Consider the following 14775-nt stretch of genomic DNA (forward strand, 5'->3'; position numbering starts at 1 on the left):
CCCATGGACATCTTATTAAAGGAAAAAACACAATAAGGGTGTTTGTTTGCTGAAATTCATATTAAATTCTGTTTTATTTATATTGTGCAGCGTATATTTGTAAAGTCTTTATGCATAGTATATATATATTGAAAAAGGGAAAAACAATAAATGGTTGTATGAACACTGTAATAATTAAATTATTTACCATTAAAAACGTGTGAAGGTCACGTGACCATCAGGAAGAACGCAGCATCTCATTTCTCAAAGGACGCGTTCTCTGTCCTCGAGGTCTCCCGAGTTCGTTCTTCCGAGGACACCTGGCAAGACCTCTGGTCTTCACAAGAACACAAGTCTGTTCTCTGCATTCTTAGAATTGAGAAACAGCCTTTGTTGGCTTGATTTGTTATTGGTTTCTGTGCTCAGTGCTTGCTTGCTAAGTTGCTTGATTAAATCTGTGTTTATATCCCCATTTTGTTCAGTTTTATTGTGATGTACATTATTGTGTGTCCTCACCTTTATTTACACTGTGTGTCATTTTGGTTTAGTCACTGTCTGTTCTTACCTGTGTGTAATCATTCATTCCCTTTCCTCGTGTTTCAGTACAGAGGTTTGGTAGAAAGACTGATAGGTAAGTAGGTCACGTGACATACATTTCAACACATAGAAGTTTGACTGTCTAGAGATACACTAGGGAAGGGGGTAAGCACCAACCTGTGTATTTTTGGATAAGTGGATAGTGTAATTTAGGTAAGACATCTTTGAAGGTTGAAGATTTATTTTTCACATTTTCATTTATTAGACAAGATTAGAGGGGATTTGATAATAGTAAGACTGTTTGGTTTTGATTCTTTCTTTGCTTTAGCGCCACCAATAGCCAGTCTTTCTAATTTATGTTTTGTTTTAGTTGATGGTTGTAAATAGCTCACTCACTGCTTCACTAATCACCATCTGTAATAAATCACATTTTTGTACAGCAATTCTGGTTTGTGGTTTTTACTTTGTACAATTTTCTCTGATTTCCCAGAGATGGGTTGCAGCTGGAAGGGCATCCACTGCGTAAAACATAAGCTGGATGAGTTGGCGGTTCATTCGAAGCCGAAAAGAAAATGAATGAATGACAATTTCCTCTGAGTGTTTGTTTGAACTCCTTGGTCAAGTGTGCAACCCCACTCCCCTATATTGCCCAAGGGTTGTAACTAAATGTAATATCTGAGAAAAATACCTCTTTAAAACACAAATAATAAGTCACAACATTTACTGATGGTGTGGAACGAACCTCCAGTGTTGAGTTCTTGTAGTTGTGGATCACAGCTTTGATTTCCACTTGTTCATTTCTGGACACAGAGTGAGGCAAACGCAGGTCGATGAAGAACGGCTTCCACACGCGGACGTTATACGGTTCAGCAACGCAGACACCTGCCAAAATTATACAGACAGACAGTACTGCTCAGTCCCTGGACAACTGTAAATAGCATTTTCTAATACTAATATTCTTAAAATTTGGTGACTGAATGAGCAGATTCTACTAGAACAACAAAACAAACAAAATTTTAAAAAATAAATAATAACAATAATGTTAATTTGCAGAAAAAGAAAGCAATACAAGCTAAATAATAAGTTCTGTTTATTTGAGGATGGTATTGAAAGCTAAATCAGGGTTTCTGCAGGTTTCACAAAGTCAAAATTATGACTTTTAAGATTTATTTAAGACCATTACGAATGAAACTTCAGACTTATAGAGGACTTTTTTATATAATATCATTATTTGCTATTTTTTAGCCATATATTTTAAATAAATTGTCAAAACAAGTGTCACCCAGTCATTCCCCTCGCTGGCCAGCAGAGGTCATCATCACCGGACTTTTGACATTACGTCATCCCCACTGACTGATTGTTACACACACCTGCAGCATATCTCCTAATCACCATGCTCACACATATAAGCAGCACACACACTCACCTCAGTGCGAAGTCTTGGTCTTCCCCAGCAAACATTACTGAGTGTTACTCTTCCTTGCCTGCTTTCCTGTTGCTTACCTGTACTGTATCTCGACCTTGTCTTGCCTGCCCTGAACCCTAGCCTGAATACCGACTTTGATCCTTGCCGCCAGCCTCTGACCCATGCCTGCTTACTCACCTTGTGTTTACCTGCCACCAGCCCTTCGACTTGATACAACTGTGTTTTATGTGAGTTTGCACACAAGTAACATCTGTGTGCTTATTGTTATTATTCTGATAAATAAACATACTGCAAATGGATCTCTCTGTGTCAGACCCTTCGTTACAACAAGCAAGCCCTAGTTATATACGTACCCATTTTTCAACAAAACATATCTTTGAAAAAAAAAACTTTTAAAAACTGTAATAAACTTAATGTATGCACAACAGTCTGTTCAGGACAGTGTCCTCACCATATATAGACTATAAATAGACATTTTAAACAAATATGATTGTAAGGACAATAAATAAACCACATAGTAAATAAAGTTTGGTTAAAAGTTCAAAAGAGTTGGATTGTTGGGGATTGGATTCGTGTTGGGTAGTTTTACATAGACATAAGAAAATTAAGACCTGGTTACAAATATTTAATACCTACAAGACAAAATTTGAGAGAATTTACGAATTAAGAATATTTGTTTTAAAACGCTGTTGCTCCGTGTCAGCATCTGAACATCTGAAAACGGGGCTGCCGATATTTGGATTAGGGCTTTTTTTTCAGCATTAAGTTCACAAGGTTGGTCTTGCATCCTTTCCTTATAAGTCCCCAGGACATGTCGGGTAAATTTTCAAAGGCATCAGTGTACTTTAACTTCATTCGCATTACTCTGGCTATGTTGTTTCACTATTTTAACAATAAAATGACAAAGACTTTATAAGATTTAGAGGACACCATGTAAATAAAAATTGTTTAAATTATCCTGTTAAATATTACATTAAATAATCATACATTCATATGCAGTAATGATCAACGCATAGCTTAATAATTATTATTATTATTAATATTATTATTTTTTAATATCATTATTATCTGTCAGAACCCGGGTTTGAACTTTGCCTTCTCTTTCTTTTTCTGAAAGCGTTTTCTATCTTTTCTTACTGACAACTTTCTAATTTGTCTCCAAATTGCTGTGTAACTTCACAAAGCTGATCGTCTTTGACAATTAGTAGCCTCACTTGTTTACTGCCAGCTGCCTTTCATTTCTGCTGATTGCTGGTCCTATATCTGAGGGTGTTTCGCTTCTCTTCTTGCCAGAGTGTTAGGTTTCTTACAGGCTTCTTGTCGGTCTGTTGTCTCTGTCCTGTTCTCTGAAGCTATTCTGGTTTTGATCTGCCCTGCTGGAGAATTGAGAATCCTTTGTCTTGCCATTGCTATTTCCCTGCATTACCAGGCCTGGACCAAAAACTAGCTTTATTTTTGGCTAAAATTCAGCCCACTCCTGATTTTCTTTATCATGTGGTGCTACAAATTTTTGTTAGAATATTTCCTGAATTGTTACACGCTGCCTGTGGTCTAGTCTTTAATTTATTTTCATTAAAGTCCAAGATCTCCTCTTAAATCTCAGTAAGTTGCTGAGTAATTTTTTTATTTTTTATTTTTTGCTTATTTAATTAAAAACCCTATTGAACTGACCTCCTCTGCTTTTGGGACCTTTATACAGACATCCCTGACACCATCATTAGATGTTGGACTTCTAAACATGATATAAGGAACTGCCTATTTTTAATTTATTATCAAAAACTTAACAGACACCACAAATGTTAAGGCATCGTGTAGCTGCATTTTTTTTATGACCGTCCTCTTTACTGTGTGCATATTTATAACAAACTGATCCTATAACAGAACTGCCTCCTTTCATTTGCATTGTAAATTACAAAACATGCCCTGTCTGTTTTGCTGAATATCAGTTTTAATAATCAATAATGGTCATTATAAAATCAAAATATACAATAAGTTTAAACAATATAGGAAATAAAGGCAAACAATCAGTCAAATGTGCAGAATCAGAATCAATATATGAACTTATCTTTGTGCTCAGCCTAAACAACACGTAATGGGTTTGAAAGACCAAAAAGTTATTAGATAGAGACAAGATGAATAAAATATTATGCTTAACACCTTTAGTTAGATGACATCCAGTGGTAAATCCTAGATGAACTGTTTGATGTGTGCTGCTCTCACCTAGGGAGGTGTGTTCAAAATACCTGCTGACTACCTGGAGCTCAGACCACCGCATATGATGCAGCGCATGCCAGAGTGCGTTTGTGTGTGGTCATGTAATGTGCATTTTCAGCAGTGTAGTGTGGACAGAGATCTTTCAGAAATGCTAGGTGAAACGCCAGTGTGGATCGTTTTCGTTCTACAAGGCCATTTTAAAACTAAAACAAATTAGTATAAACGAGACCTTAACTATTTTGTTTAATCTACTTAAATTTGTTAATTTTGTCAAATTTGTTTACCTTTCTCAGGTGAGGCACTGACAGCTAGAAACCCCCACTGTGTGATACTGTCTGGAAGAACGGTGTCCACTGGAAACACAGCCAACCTGGAGAAAAAACTAAATAATCAAGACAACAACAGTGCGACATCTACATCGAGTCAAATGCTAAACTCTTACCCATCAGACTTGGCAGTGCTAGGCAGTCTGATATCGGTCCACAACCACGACTCAAAAAACTTGCTGCGCACATAAATATCTTCTAGATCAGACAAATCATCTTCCTCAAACACTGAAGCCCCCTCTTCTTCCTCTTCTTCTACAACGACTTCACGATAACTGTCCTGACGAACTCCGACATCATTAGCTCTGGCATACAGCTTTGGCATGGGTTCTATCATTCTCGCTCTCAATAAAACCATTTCTTCCATATAATCATATTCTAAATATGGTAAGTCAAAGAGGGTGGGTAGAGAAGTGGTTGGCGGAGCAGTGGTTGGTGGAGCAGTGGTTGTTGGAGGTCTGGTAATGACGCCGAGCTCCTCTCCTCTGTATTCTGCACAGCAGCGCAGGAAAGCCAACACACAGCTCCAGTCCTCGGTGATGTAGAGGGAACGACGGTAGCATGAATAAGGCATGGGAATCTCCTTCATGCCATCCACACAACACCTCTGCAGGAGCTCATCTGAATAGGCCTTCTCTGAGTGAGAGAAACAAACATGATTAGACGGTTAGGTTAGCTTCTGAATATCTGTGCTTCTGTATCTTCTTCAAAGAGACATGACATGGAAACTAAAAAACTGCACTGACTTTTCAACACAGATTCAACACTTAAATGTTCTAACAATGTATTTATTCAATCCTGATTTAAACAAACACTCCATTTGTTTTGAAAATAGGAACTGAACGAGTTGAGTTTTAAATTTTTTTTAATGCATTCAGTCAATCTCCGGGTCTGGTGGAAGAACTTTTAGCTTAGCTTAGCATAGATTATTGAAACAGATTAGACCATTAGCATCTCCCACAAAAAAAAGAGCAAAGAGTTTTGATAATTTTCTTACTTAAAGCTTGACTCTTCTGTAGATACATTACATACTACATACTAAAACTGACTAAAAATGAAAAGTTGCTACAATATTTTCTATATCAAGGAACTATACTCTCATTCCAGCGTAATAATCAAGGAACTTTGCAGCTGTAACATGGCTGCAGCAGGCGCAATGATAGTATGTATTGCCTGAAAATAGCCCCACCAGTAAGAATCTGCATAATATTATTGGGCCAGCTGCAAAATCCATGTCATGACTCCTTTAAGAATTTCTGATATATTGATAATTCCGACTCACCGAGCTGATCTCTGAGCTGCAGTTTGGCTGCAGAACGTCTTCGCCGTTTAGTTTTACTGGAGCAGTCTATGAGAAACAAACCAATAAAAGTACATATAAAAGTCAACTGTCCATGGACAACCCATATTTTTTCATTTCAATTTTTGTTAGATTTAGGCTACGTTTAAAAGACAATGATATAGCTAAAAAATAAAACATTTTTCATTATCTTCTCATTATTTTTTTTTATGTTTCATGTCTACAAAATGATCCACGTTTACACATATCTGCAAAAATGGCCCAAAACACTGTATTATGTATGTAATGTGTCTTTTTGATGCGTTTACATGGACACGACAACAGAGGCATTTTTAAAACCTACCTCTTTGAATTCTGTTTTTTAGATTTGTGTGTATCCATTCACAAAAACACTGTTGTTGTGTAAAAAAAATGGTAACACTTTACAATAACAGTGAATAATGATGTATTACAGTTTTTTACAATTGCTATGACACTTTTTTCAATACAATTAACAAGTTTCCTAAACTCTTAACACGGTTAGCACAACATCCGTCTTCGTGGGCTATACAATTAACACATTTGTTGTTGCTTTGACACAAAATGCATCCAGTTAACACAAATTTAAAATGCTTGAACTTCTTTTACACACAAACTCAACCAAAACCAAAACAATGTAATTTTACAGTCAAATTTACCAATGCTTTCACACAGTATGTCAGAACAGATAACATCATGCTCTAAACAGAACCTATATAGGCTAAAGCCAAAGTAAACAGCTGTTCATACTGTCAATTGAAACAAACATATTCCCTGCATATATGTATGTATGTATGTATGTGTGTGTGTGTGTGTGTGTGTGTGTGTATATATATATATATATATATATATATATATATATATATATATATATATATATATATATATATATATATATATATATATGACAGCTCCCATCTCCCATATGAACATGATTTCCATCTAGAAAGTACACTCATGTGTTGAGATTTTTCAAATCACATGATCATTCTGTAAGCTCTAAAAAAGGACTCATGAGGTTTTTGAAAGGAACAGTAAGCACATTGCAGAACTCCGTCACCAATACGTCCAGATAAGGTTATGCAATACAGTGATTCCTTTATGCACAGTGTGTTTTGCAGTAAACGACTCTATAAACCTGGCATTCATTAGTACATATATTAGCTATAGTACAGTGAACCATTTACACTGTGTCTAATTACTTTTAGAGAGTCATGAAGTTGGAGGTCAATCAAGTCCCACATGAAATTATCTATGTTGACGAGGCTGGCTTCAACTTAGCGAAAAGGCACCGCCGTAGGAGAAACATAATAGGCCAAAGGGCCATCGTTACCATGCCGAGCAAATGCAGAAGACCAGGCAGAATAGAAAATTACTTTGTTTTTTTATTGTACTTGCGATGGTTTTTCTGTTTGTATATCTAGCAGTGATGTCCTTTTGCAAATAAAGTCTGTACTGCACCAATTCTGTGTCTGTATTTTTTTAAATCAACTGTAAATTTTATAAAGCAATTTTTTCTTTATTTTTGTATTGAATCTTTGCAGTAAAAGAAAGAAAATGCCTGCATTTACTAAACCAACAAAATGAAAATGTAGAGAGTCTTAAAATATAAGGGCAGAGCTGACACATAAACTAATGCAGTTTCTGTAATTTTAGCTGATGCTAGTGTTTTTATTGTCAGTGTGTTCTGATTGACTGAATGTCTCTGTTGAAAGAGAACACATGTTAGTGTTTTGAACAATTATGTCATTTTGAAACATGTTTGCAGTGTTTTGTTAAACATGGTGTAGTGTGTTAGTTTATTATTGTGTTTTAAAAAAATGTTTAGAAGTTTAGTTTACAATGTGTGATTTTGAGCATGAAATTAACTGTTTTGCCAATTGTGTGTTTTAGGTGTGTTGCTGCGTTAAGAGTTTAGCAAACTTGTTAAATGTATTAGAAAAACTGTCATAGCCATTGTAAAAAACTGTAATATGCAAACTAAATATTATTTTATTATGAACTAATGATGAGTTAATGCATGTGCTAATCATGAACTAACTACAACATGATTCACATGACTTCATGTTTAAATAACAGCTATCTTAATTACTTGTTAGTACATGTTGTTAATTAACATATTCATTTACATTTAAGTTAACCAACATGAACTCATGAGGTGTTGATGTATAATTATGGCGTGACTTTAATTAAAGGGGCACATCACCATGAACTCATCCTGTGCTTAAACTGTTGATGTTGACAACACTTTTCTATTGTTATTTAGTGTAAACACAGTAGACAGATGTGCATAAGGAGTTCATGAGAAGTAAGGAATGGGGTAATGATGACCCTCCAAGTGAAGTCATTATATAATTATACATTAACATGTCATCAGTTCATGATGGTAAAATTAAGCATAAACAAATGTGGTACTTAATTTAAACAATTATGTACTATCGAGTAATTAAGGTAGCCGTTGTTCACACATGAACTCATGTTGTAGTTAAAGTTAGTTTATGACCAGCACATGCATTAATTCATCATTAGTTCATAAAAAAGTAATGTTTAGTTTACATATTAACGCATCAATATTCATGTACTGTTATTGTAAAGTGTTACTAAACAAACAGGCAAATTTGATTAAAAATGTTTACAATTTTTGCCTGAAAACATTGTCATGTAAACGGCCCCTTAGATTTCATGAAATTAAAATGAAATTACTTTATTAGCTCATAATGCTTCTCCATCTAAAAAAACTCTAAAAAATAGTTTAAACATTGAAACTTCTGGTTCATATGTGCTCTGACTTTAATAACCTTACCTAAAAATCCAAGCAATTGGTCAAGGTGACTCTCAAAATAATATTTTTCCTGCATTTTGTAATCCATTTTGACAACCTCCATTTCATACTATTAATTGTGCCCAATTATGAAATTTCCAGCTAGTTTTATATACACTTTTAAATGATTACATGTTAAATAATATTTAAAATGCATTCTATTATTAAAATAAAATAAGTAAAGACTTAATGTTACAAAATATTAAAAATACTGATAAATAATGAAGCAGCACAACTTTTCTCAATGTTGAAACATTTCTTATTATCATCAACAGCAGTTTAGATGGATTACTGAAGGATCATCTGATACTGAAGACTGCAGTAATGATGCTAATAATTCAGGTTTAGAATATCACTGGAATAAATGACATTTTAAAATGTATTAATATACTATTAATCAAGTATAATAATATCCAGCAATATTACATCTTTGGCTGTATTTTAATCAAATATATGCCGCATTGGTGAGTATAAGACACTTCTTTCAAAAGCATTAAAAAAGACCTCAAACCTTTACTCAGCAAAGTGACCGCACATAGCAGAACTGTATTAAATGTTACTGCTTTGAATGGAAAATGGAAGGAAATCTGAATATCTCAGATGAGGTTTGGGGAAATATTTGTAAAACTTATTGGAAAATACCAGCTCATCCATGTGGAGAGAATTCTGCTGAAAAATGCTCTAAGGATTTTCATCACACTATCACAAATAATACACAAAGGCAAGGGCACTTGTGTGGGGGAAAAGTAGCTAGTCACTATCATGTTTTTTTTGGCATTGTCAGTAATTAACCTCATGCTGGAAAGAGATTAAAATACATTTAGACACCATTTTTGAAGTAGAAATTGCTTTCACTTGAAAATCTTTATATTTAGGTAATATAAATGGATTAATAAAGACAAGAAACTAGAAACAAGAAACAGCTAGTAAAAAGTAATTACAAAAAATAATTAAAATTAGAGACACCTAAGGTGATCTTTTTCATCAAGAACACAGACTGAATACTTTTTTCGAATTTGGAGTAAATGGAGTTTTTTTTTTTACCAACATACCCGACTTTTTCTAGAATTGTAACTTTTAAATGGAATATTATGTGTCTAAATATATATCTTTTCTTCTTTAAAGGCAATCTTCTAAAGGATTTGTAGCTCCCCATCTTTTACTGGTTACAGTTGTTGTTGTTGTTGTTAAACGGACGAAAACGCAAAGCATATGCAAGATTTGTAAGTCTATTTCTGTATGAGAGATTATGTAAGTTATAAATGTATTTTCTTTTGCAAACTCAAAATAAATAAATGTTAAATGTAAATGTAAAATGTTACTGCTGTGTCTATGAAAGACCTTCTTTGGAGTCAGTTGAACCTCCTGTGCTGGAGTGAAACATCAGTCCTGCATCACTGAAAACACCCATATTATCCTTGCCTCCTCCTGCGGTGCAGCCCATATCAGTCTGATCCACCACTTCCCACACCTGAATGAAAGAGGTTTTTTTTATTTGTTTTACTTTTTTCATTGAGGAGAAAGTTCTGAAAAGAACAGTGCACAGGGTTCATACACATTTTTACTACAAAGATTCTTTCAAGTCAATTTTCATGATCTAATGTTTCATGTAATGTCTACAAATACATGGTAATTCATAAGAAACATTTAAATTTATATAAGCATATCATAAAACCAGCAATAGTTTCAATTTATTTGTATATCTGTGTGAAATAGATGATGCTTACACAGCACCTAATAATGTGAGAGCACGTTTTTGGCCAAGAAAAGAAAAGTAAAAACAACTAACCTCAATTCCAATATACAGATGTTTGTCAAACTAATTTGAGTTAATCTTAATAGTTTGTTAAACTAGTAATAGTAGTTAAAAGTACTTCTATTATGAAGCTGGGATCATCACTGCACTTTTCTCTCTAAAGACTTCCATTCATAGACATGCGAATACGGCAGACCAGAAACCTAAGCACGTGTTTCGCATTTCACTGCATACGAAAGTTCAAGCTTGGTGAATTCTTACCTGTAAAATCACGTCAGGTGATTGCGTGAGACCAATAAAAGATCATTTAAAATATGGAGCAATCGCTCACTTTTATTAATGTTTACGTGTAAGTCGCTTTGGACAAAAATATCTGCTAAATGACTAAATGTAAATGTAATTTCCATGACTTTTCCAAAACCTTGTGGGTTTTTCTTTTATTCCAAAACTTTTCCAGGCCTAAAAAATGCCATGTCAAAATTCCATGACTTTTTCAGATTTTTCATGACCGTATGATCCCTGAATGCAAATGACAACCACTCACCTTTTTCTGCGTCAGGCGGTTTTTACTCAACAAGAAGATGGCATTATCCACAGCTACCAGGCTGACCTTTGCTCCAACATCACCTTTCACTTGAAATTTAAAGCTGCTGCCTGGTGAGTAAGAACTGACTATTTCTCCATCCACTGGTCCAACATTAAGCTAGTAAAATCACAAATAGAGTATTAAATGTTGCATTCATTAGTAAATTAATGAATTAACTGGTGCCAAATTTATATCAAAAGCAGTTCCAGGCATTTTAAGACTTTAATGTTAATAATAACTGCTTATCAATACCACAAGAACTTACCGAACCTACACACCGGTCCTCCACATCAACAAACACTGAGTCTGCCACCACTTCAGCCCTATGCTGCCATGGCAAAACGTAATACGCCACAAACCGAAATGCAGGTAGCATTTCTGAGGTAATGAGTAGATGAACGCTTGTTACGTCCTGGCCTTTGACATTCACTCTACCAGCCTGGATTATTTTCCCCTTATTTAACACCTGGAAAAGAATTATTAGTATGAATAACACTGACAATACAGTCCGCTTTAATACTGAAATGTCTCCAGGGTCACTCACAATGTATGTGAGATGCTCCACGAGGGCTCTGTGGTTTGGTAAAGAGGATTTGATGTACACTTGGACACTGATACTGCCACCGACCACCACTCGACTTGCTCCTACTGAGACGTGCAAGTAGTTACCGTGACTTCTAAAAGTAGAATACGGCTTGACGTATACCTCTTGAATGGCCTGCTGTTCTGGTTTCAGTGACGGATCCACTGTCTCCACCTATATAATGTTAAATATACAGTATTCAGCAGACACCTAAATTGCTCCTATTATGGCTCATTTTCATTGAGTGGTCCAGCTGAGTATATTATAGACCATTTTGAAGAATGTAAAGAAAAAAAATGATCCCAATGTATTTCCTGATTTACTTTTTTAATTTATATGGCTTCTGAGAATCTAAAAAGAGCCCCATATTGTTAAATACTGTTATGGTAGCTGTTTACCATTGCAATATGATTGAATTGCCTCTTGTTACAGTTATAAACTAGTTTGATAACAAGTAGAAATGTTCATGGGCCGATGACATGACCACATTGAAATTGTCGTACAATATGGTTTATAGCAGGGGTCACCAAACTTGTTCCTGGAGGTCCGGTGTCCTGCAGATTTTAGCTCCAACCCTAATCAAACACACCTGAACAAGCTAATCAAGGTCTTACTAGGTATACTTGAAACACCCAGGGCAGGTGTGTTGAGGCAAGTTGGAGCTAAACCCTGCAGGGCACCGGACCTCCAGGAACGAGATTGGTGACCCCTGGTCTATAGGTACAAAGTAAAGTAACTTTCAGCACAAATGGGGCTTGCTGTTTTTGTGTGTGTTTATGCGAATGACTTACTTTCAATATCTGGGAATTGCCGTATGGGATGCGCTTTTTCGGCATGTTGATGTGAATGTTGATGGTGCCACTGTGGACACTGATTGGCCTTTTAAGAAAGGTGACTTTAACAGGAATATTAGGAGTTGGAGATCCATCATGGTTACTCACGATAACCTAAAAAAAAAACACATGTTTGCTAATTGGAAAATGCTAACATCATGATGTAATATCAACTAATTTAATATAAAGGAATAAAGATATTTGGACGACTTTTATATGACTTTTAGACTTTTTTAAATTATATTGATTGAAAGTGGTGATAAAATTGTTGAATTATTATATTTAAAAGGTATGTTTTAAAACCGTAAGCATTGCAACGAATATTAGATTACCGTCATGGCTAACGGCAGACCAGGTTTATAATACTTTGGTGTGTCCTTGATGGTAAGCATGTAGGGTGAATTTACAATTTTAATGCCAGATTTCTCTGCTTCCACAAGATCGCTACCTGTGAAGAGGATAAAAGTTGTGAGTAGTTGCCAAGCTTTAGCTATGCAGTTACAAATCAAGTGATACCTTGTTAATGTCCAATGGATAGGAGATTTTTAGAGCATTGCTTGTGTGTTGTTAAGCTATAGGGTGTAGAACTTCCTTACCTGAACTAGTCAATACTGATGCTTTAACATACACCGTAGACCCCAGGAGGCTGTTTATGTCAGGATAAGCTCTCTTTATCTCCTCCATAGTCAAACTAACACTTCCTCCATTTAGCTGTAATAGACACGGAGTCGCAATAGTAAATTTCTACTAAGATAATTAAACGGTTAACATGTTTAAACTTAACACTTACATCATCAATTTGCTTCATAGATGTGAGTCTCTTCTTTTCACCATTAATTTCAATACCAAACAGCACATACGCAACACCCTTCACTTGCGCGCCATAAAGATACCTGGATGAAATATATACAGTGACCACATGTACGGAATCAACACAATAAAAGAATTCACCAAACTTTCCAATAGTATCATAGCCAGTAAGCATTTTTTGTTTCTAAAAGATGCCTAATAGATGTCCAGTAGACGTCTAAAGATAGTCATCTTGGCTAAAACAAGGCTAATTTTGGGCTGTCAGAGAAAATCGAATAGACGTCTAAGAATAAAAATTAAGAGTAGTCATCAAATAAACAGAATTGATTGACTACACAAATAAAGTCTGTCTAATCTGTCTATTTGACCACTAGTCTAGTTTTGGGCTATTCTTAGATGTCTATTAGATTTTCACTGACAGCCCAAGTTTAGCTTTGTTTTAACCAAGCTGTCTACATTTAGATGTCTATTAGACGTCTATTAAACACAAAATTGTTTGCTGGGTATATTCTTACACATTGTTAAATATAAACGTTATTTTTTATGCAAAATACTAATTACAGAGCATAAACAAAATGCAAATTAACATGGTCTAGACAATGTGCTGAAGTAAAAATCAGCATCACAATGAGGAAGACAAATGATTAACTTTGAATGTGGAATAGTTGTTGATGCCATATGGGCTGATTTGAGTATTTCAGAAATTGCTGATCTACTGGATTTTTCATGCACAACCATATTATCTATATAGTGGATTTATCCATATTATCCATATTAAACCATATAGTGTTTACAGAACATGGAGTGAAAAGAGGAAATATCCTGTGAGTGTTTGTTTTGTGGTAAAAATGTCTTATTGATAGTAGAATTCAGAGAAAAATCATCAGACTGGTAGAAAAAGTCACATCTTATGTAATAAAGTGCAAGGGTAGGGTAGGGTTGCACCAGTTGTTTGTATGTTCGTTCTTAAACTGGAACATAAGGAGGGACTTAATAACTACTTGCTAGTTTGTAACTAAATTTGTTCTTACTTCGGTTGCACCACATGTTCTTAAGGCAAACTGTAGTTAATAGGTCGTAAGCGCTTCGTTAAGTCGCCCTGAATTATGTAATTTCCAATAAAAAGCATTTAAATTACTTTAAAACTACGTTAAACTACTTTACAGTTCTGCAACTAATGCATCTATATACAAATTTCCTGTGAAAGTCAAATTATACATCACATTTTTATAGTACATTAAATTACAGTCAGTCACTAATAACAGACGATGCACATATCTGCATTGTGAGCCGTGAACGCACGCCAAATACACATGAAGTTACCAAACATTACACTTGATTTATATATATATATATATATATATATATATATATATATATATATATATATATATATATATATATATATATATATATATATATATATATATATATATATATATATATGTATGTGTATATATATATATATATATATATGTATGTATATATATATATATATATATATATATATATATATATATATATATATATATATATATATATATATATATATATACATCCTATATATGACAGAGAAAAGAGCAGGG

The 14775-nt window shown here is 34.5% G+C and overlaps 1 protein-coding gene across 3 annotated transcripts in view; it reads right to left on the reverse strand.

Moving 5' to 3' along the window:
- c3b.2 (complement component c3b, tandem duplicate 2) overlaps positions 1-14775 on the reverse strand; it is a 46618-nt gene that overhangs the window by 21650 nt on the left and 10193 nt on the right. For all 3 annotated transcript variants that reach the window (NM_001442330.1, XM_087303082.1, NM_001100020.2), the window contains 12 exon segments: positions 1259-1398; positions 4441-4526; positions 4599-5118; positions 5765-5830; positions 9963-10092; positions 10922-11080; positions 11229-11429; positions 11508-11720; positions 12338-12493; positions 12712-12827; positions 12976-13090; positions 13170-13272. In NM_001442330.1, the coding sequence (NP_001429259.1) occupies positions 1259-1398; positions 4441-4526; positions 4599-5118; positions 5765-5830; positions 9963-10092; positions 10922-11080; positions 11229-11429; positions 11508-11720; positions 12338-12493; positions 12712-12827; positions 12976-13090; positions 13170-13272 (2005 nt within the window).

This window comes from Danio rerio, chromosome 22, assembly GCF_052040795.2.
Source record: "Danio rerio strain M-AB ecotype USA chromosome 22, GRCz13ab, whole genome shotgun sequence".
NCBI lineage: Eukaryota > Metazoa > Chordata > Actinopteri > Cypriniformes > Danionidae > Danio > Danio rerio.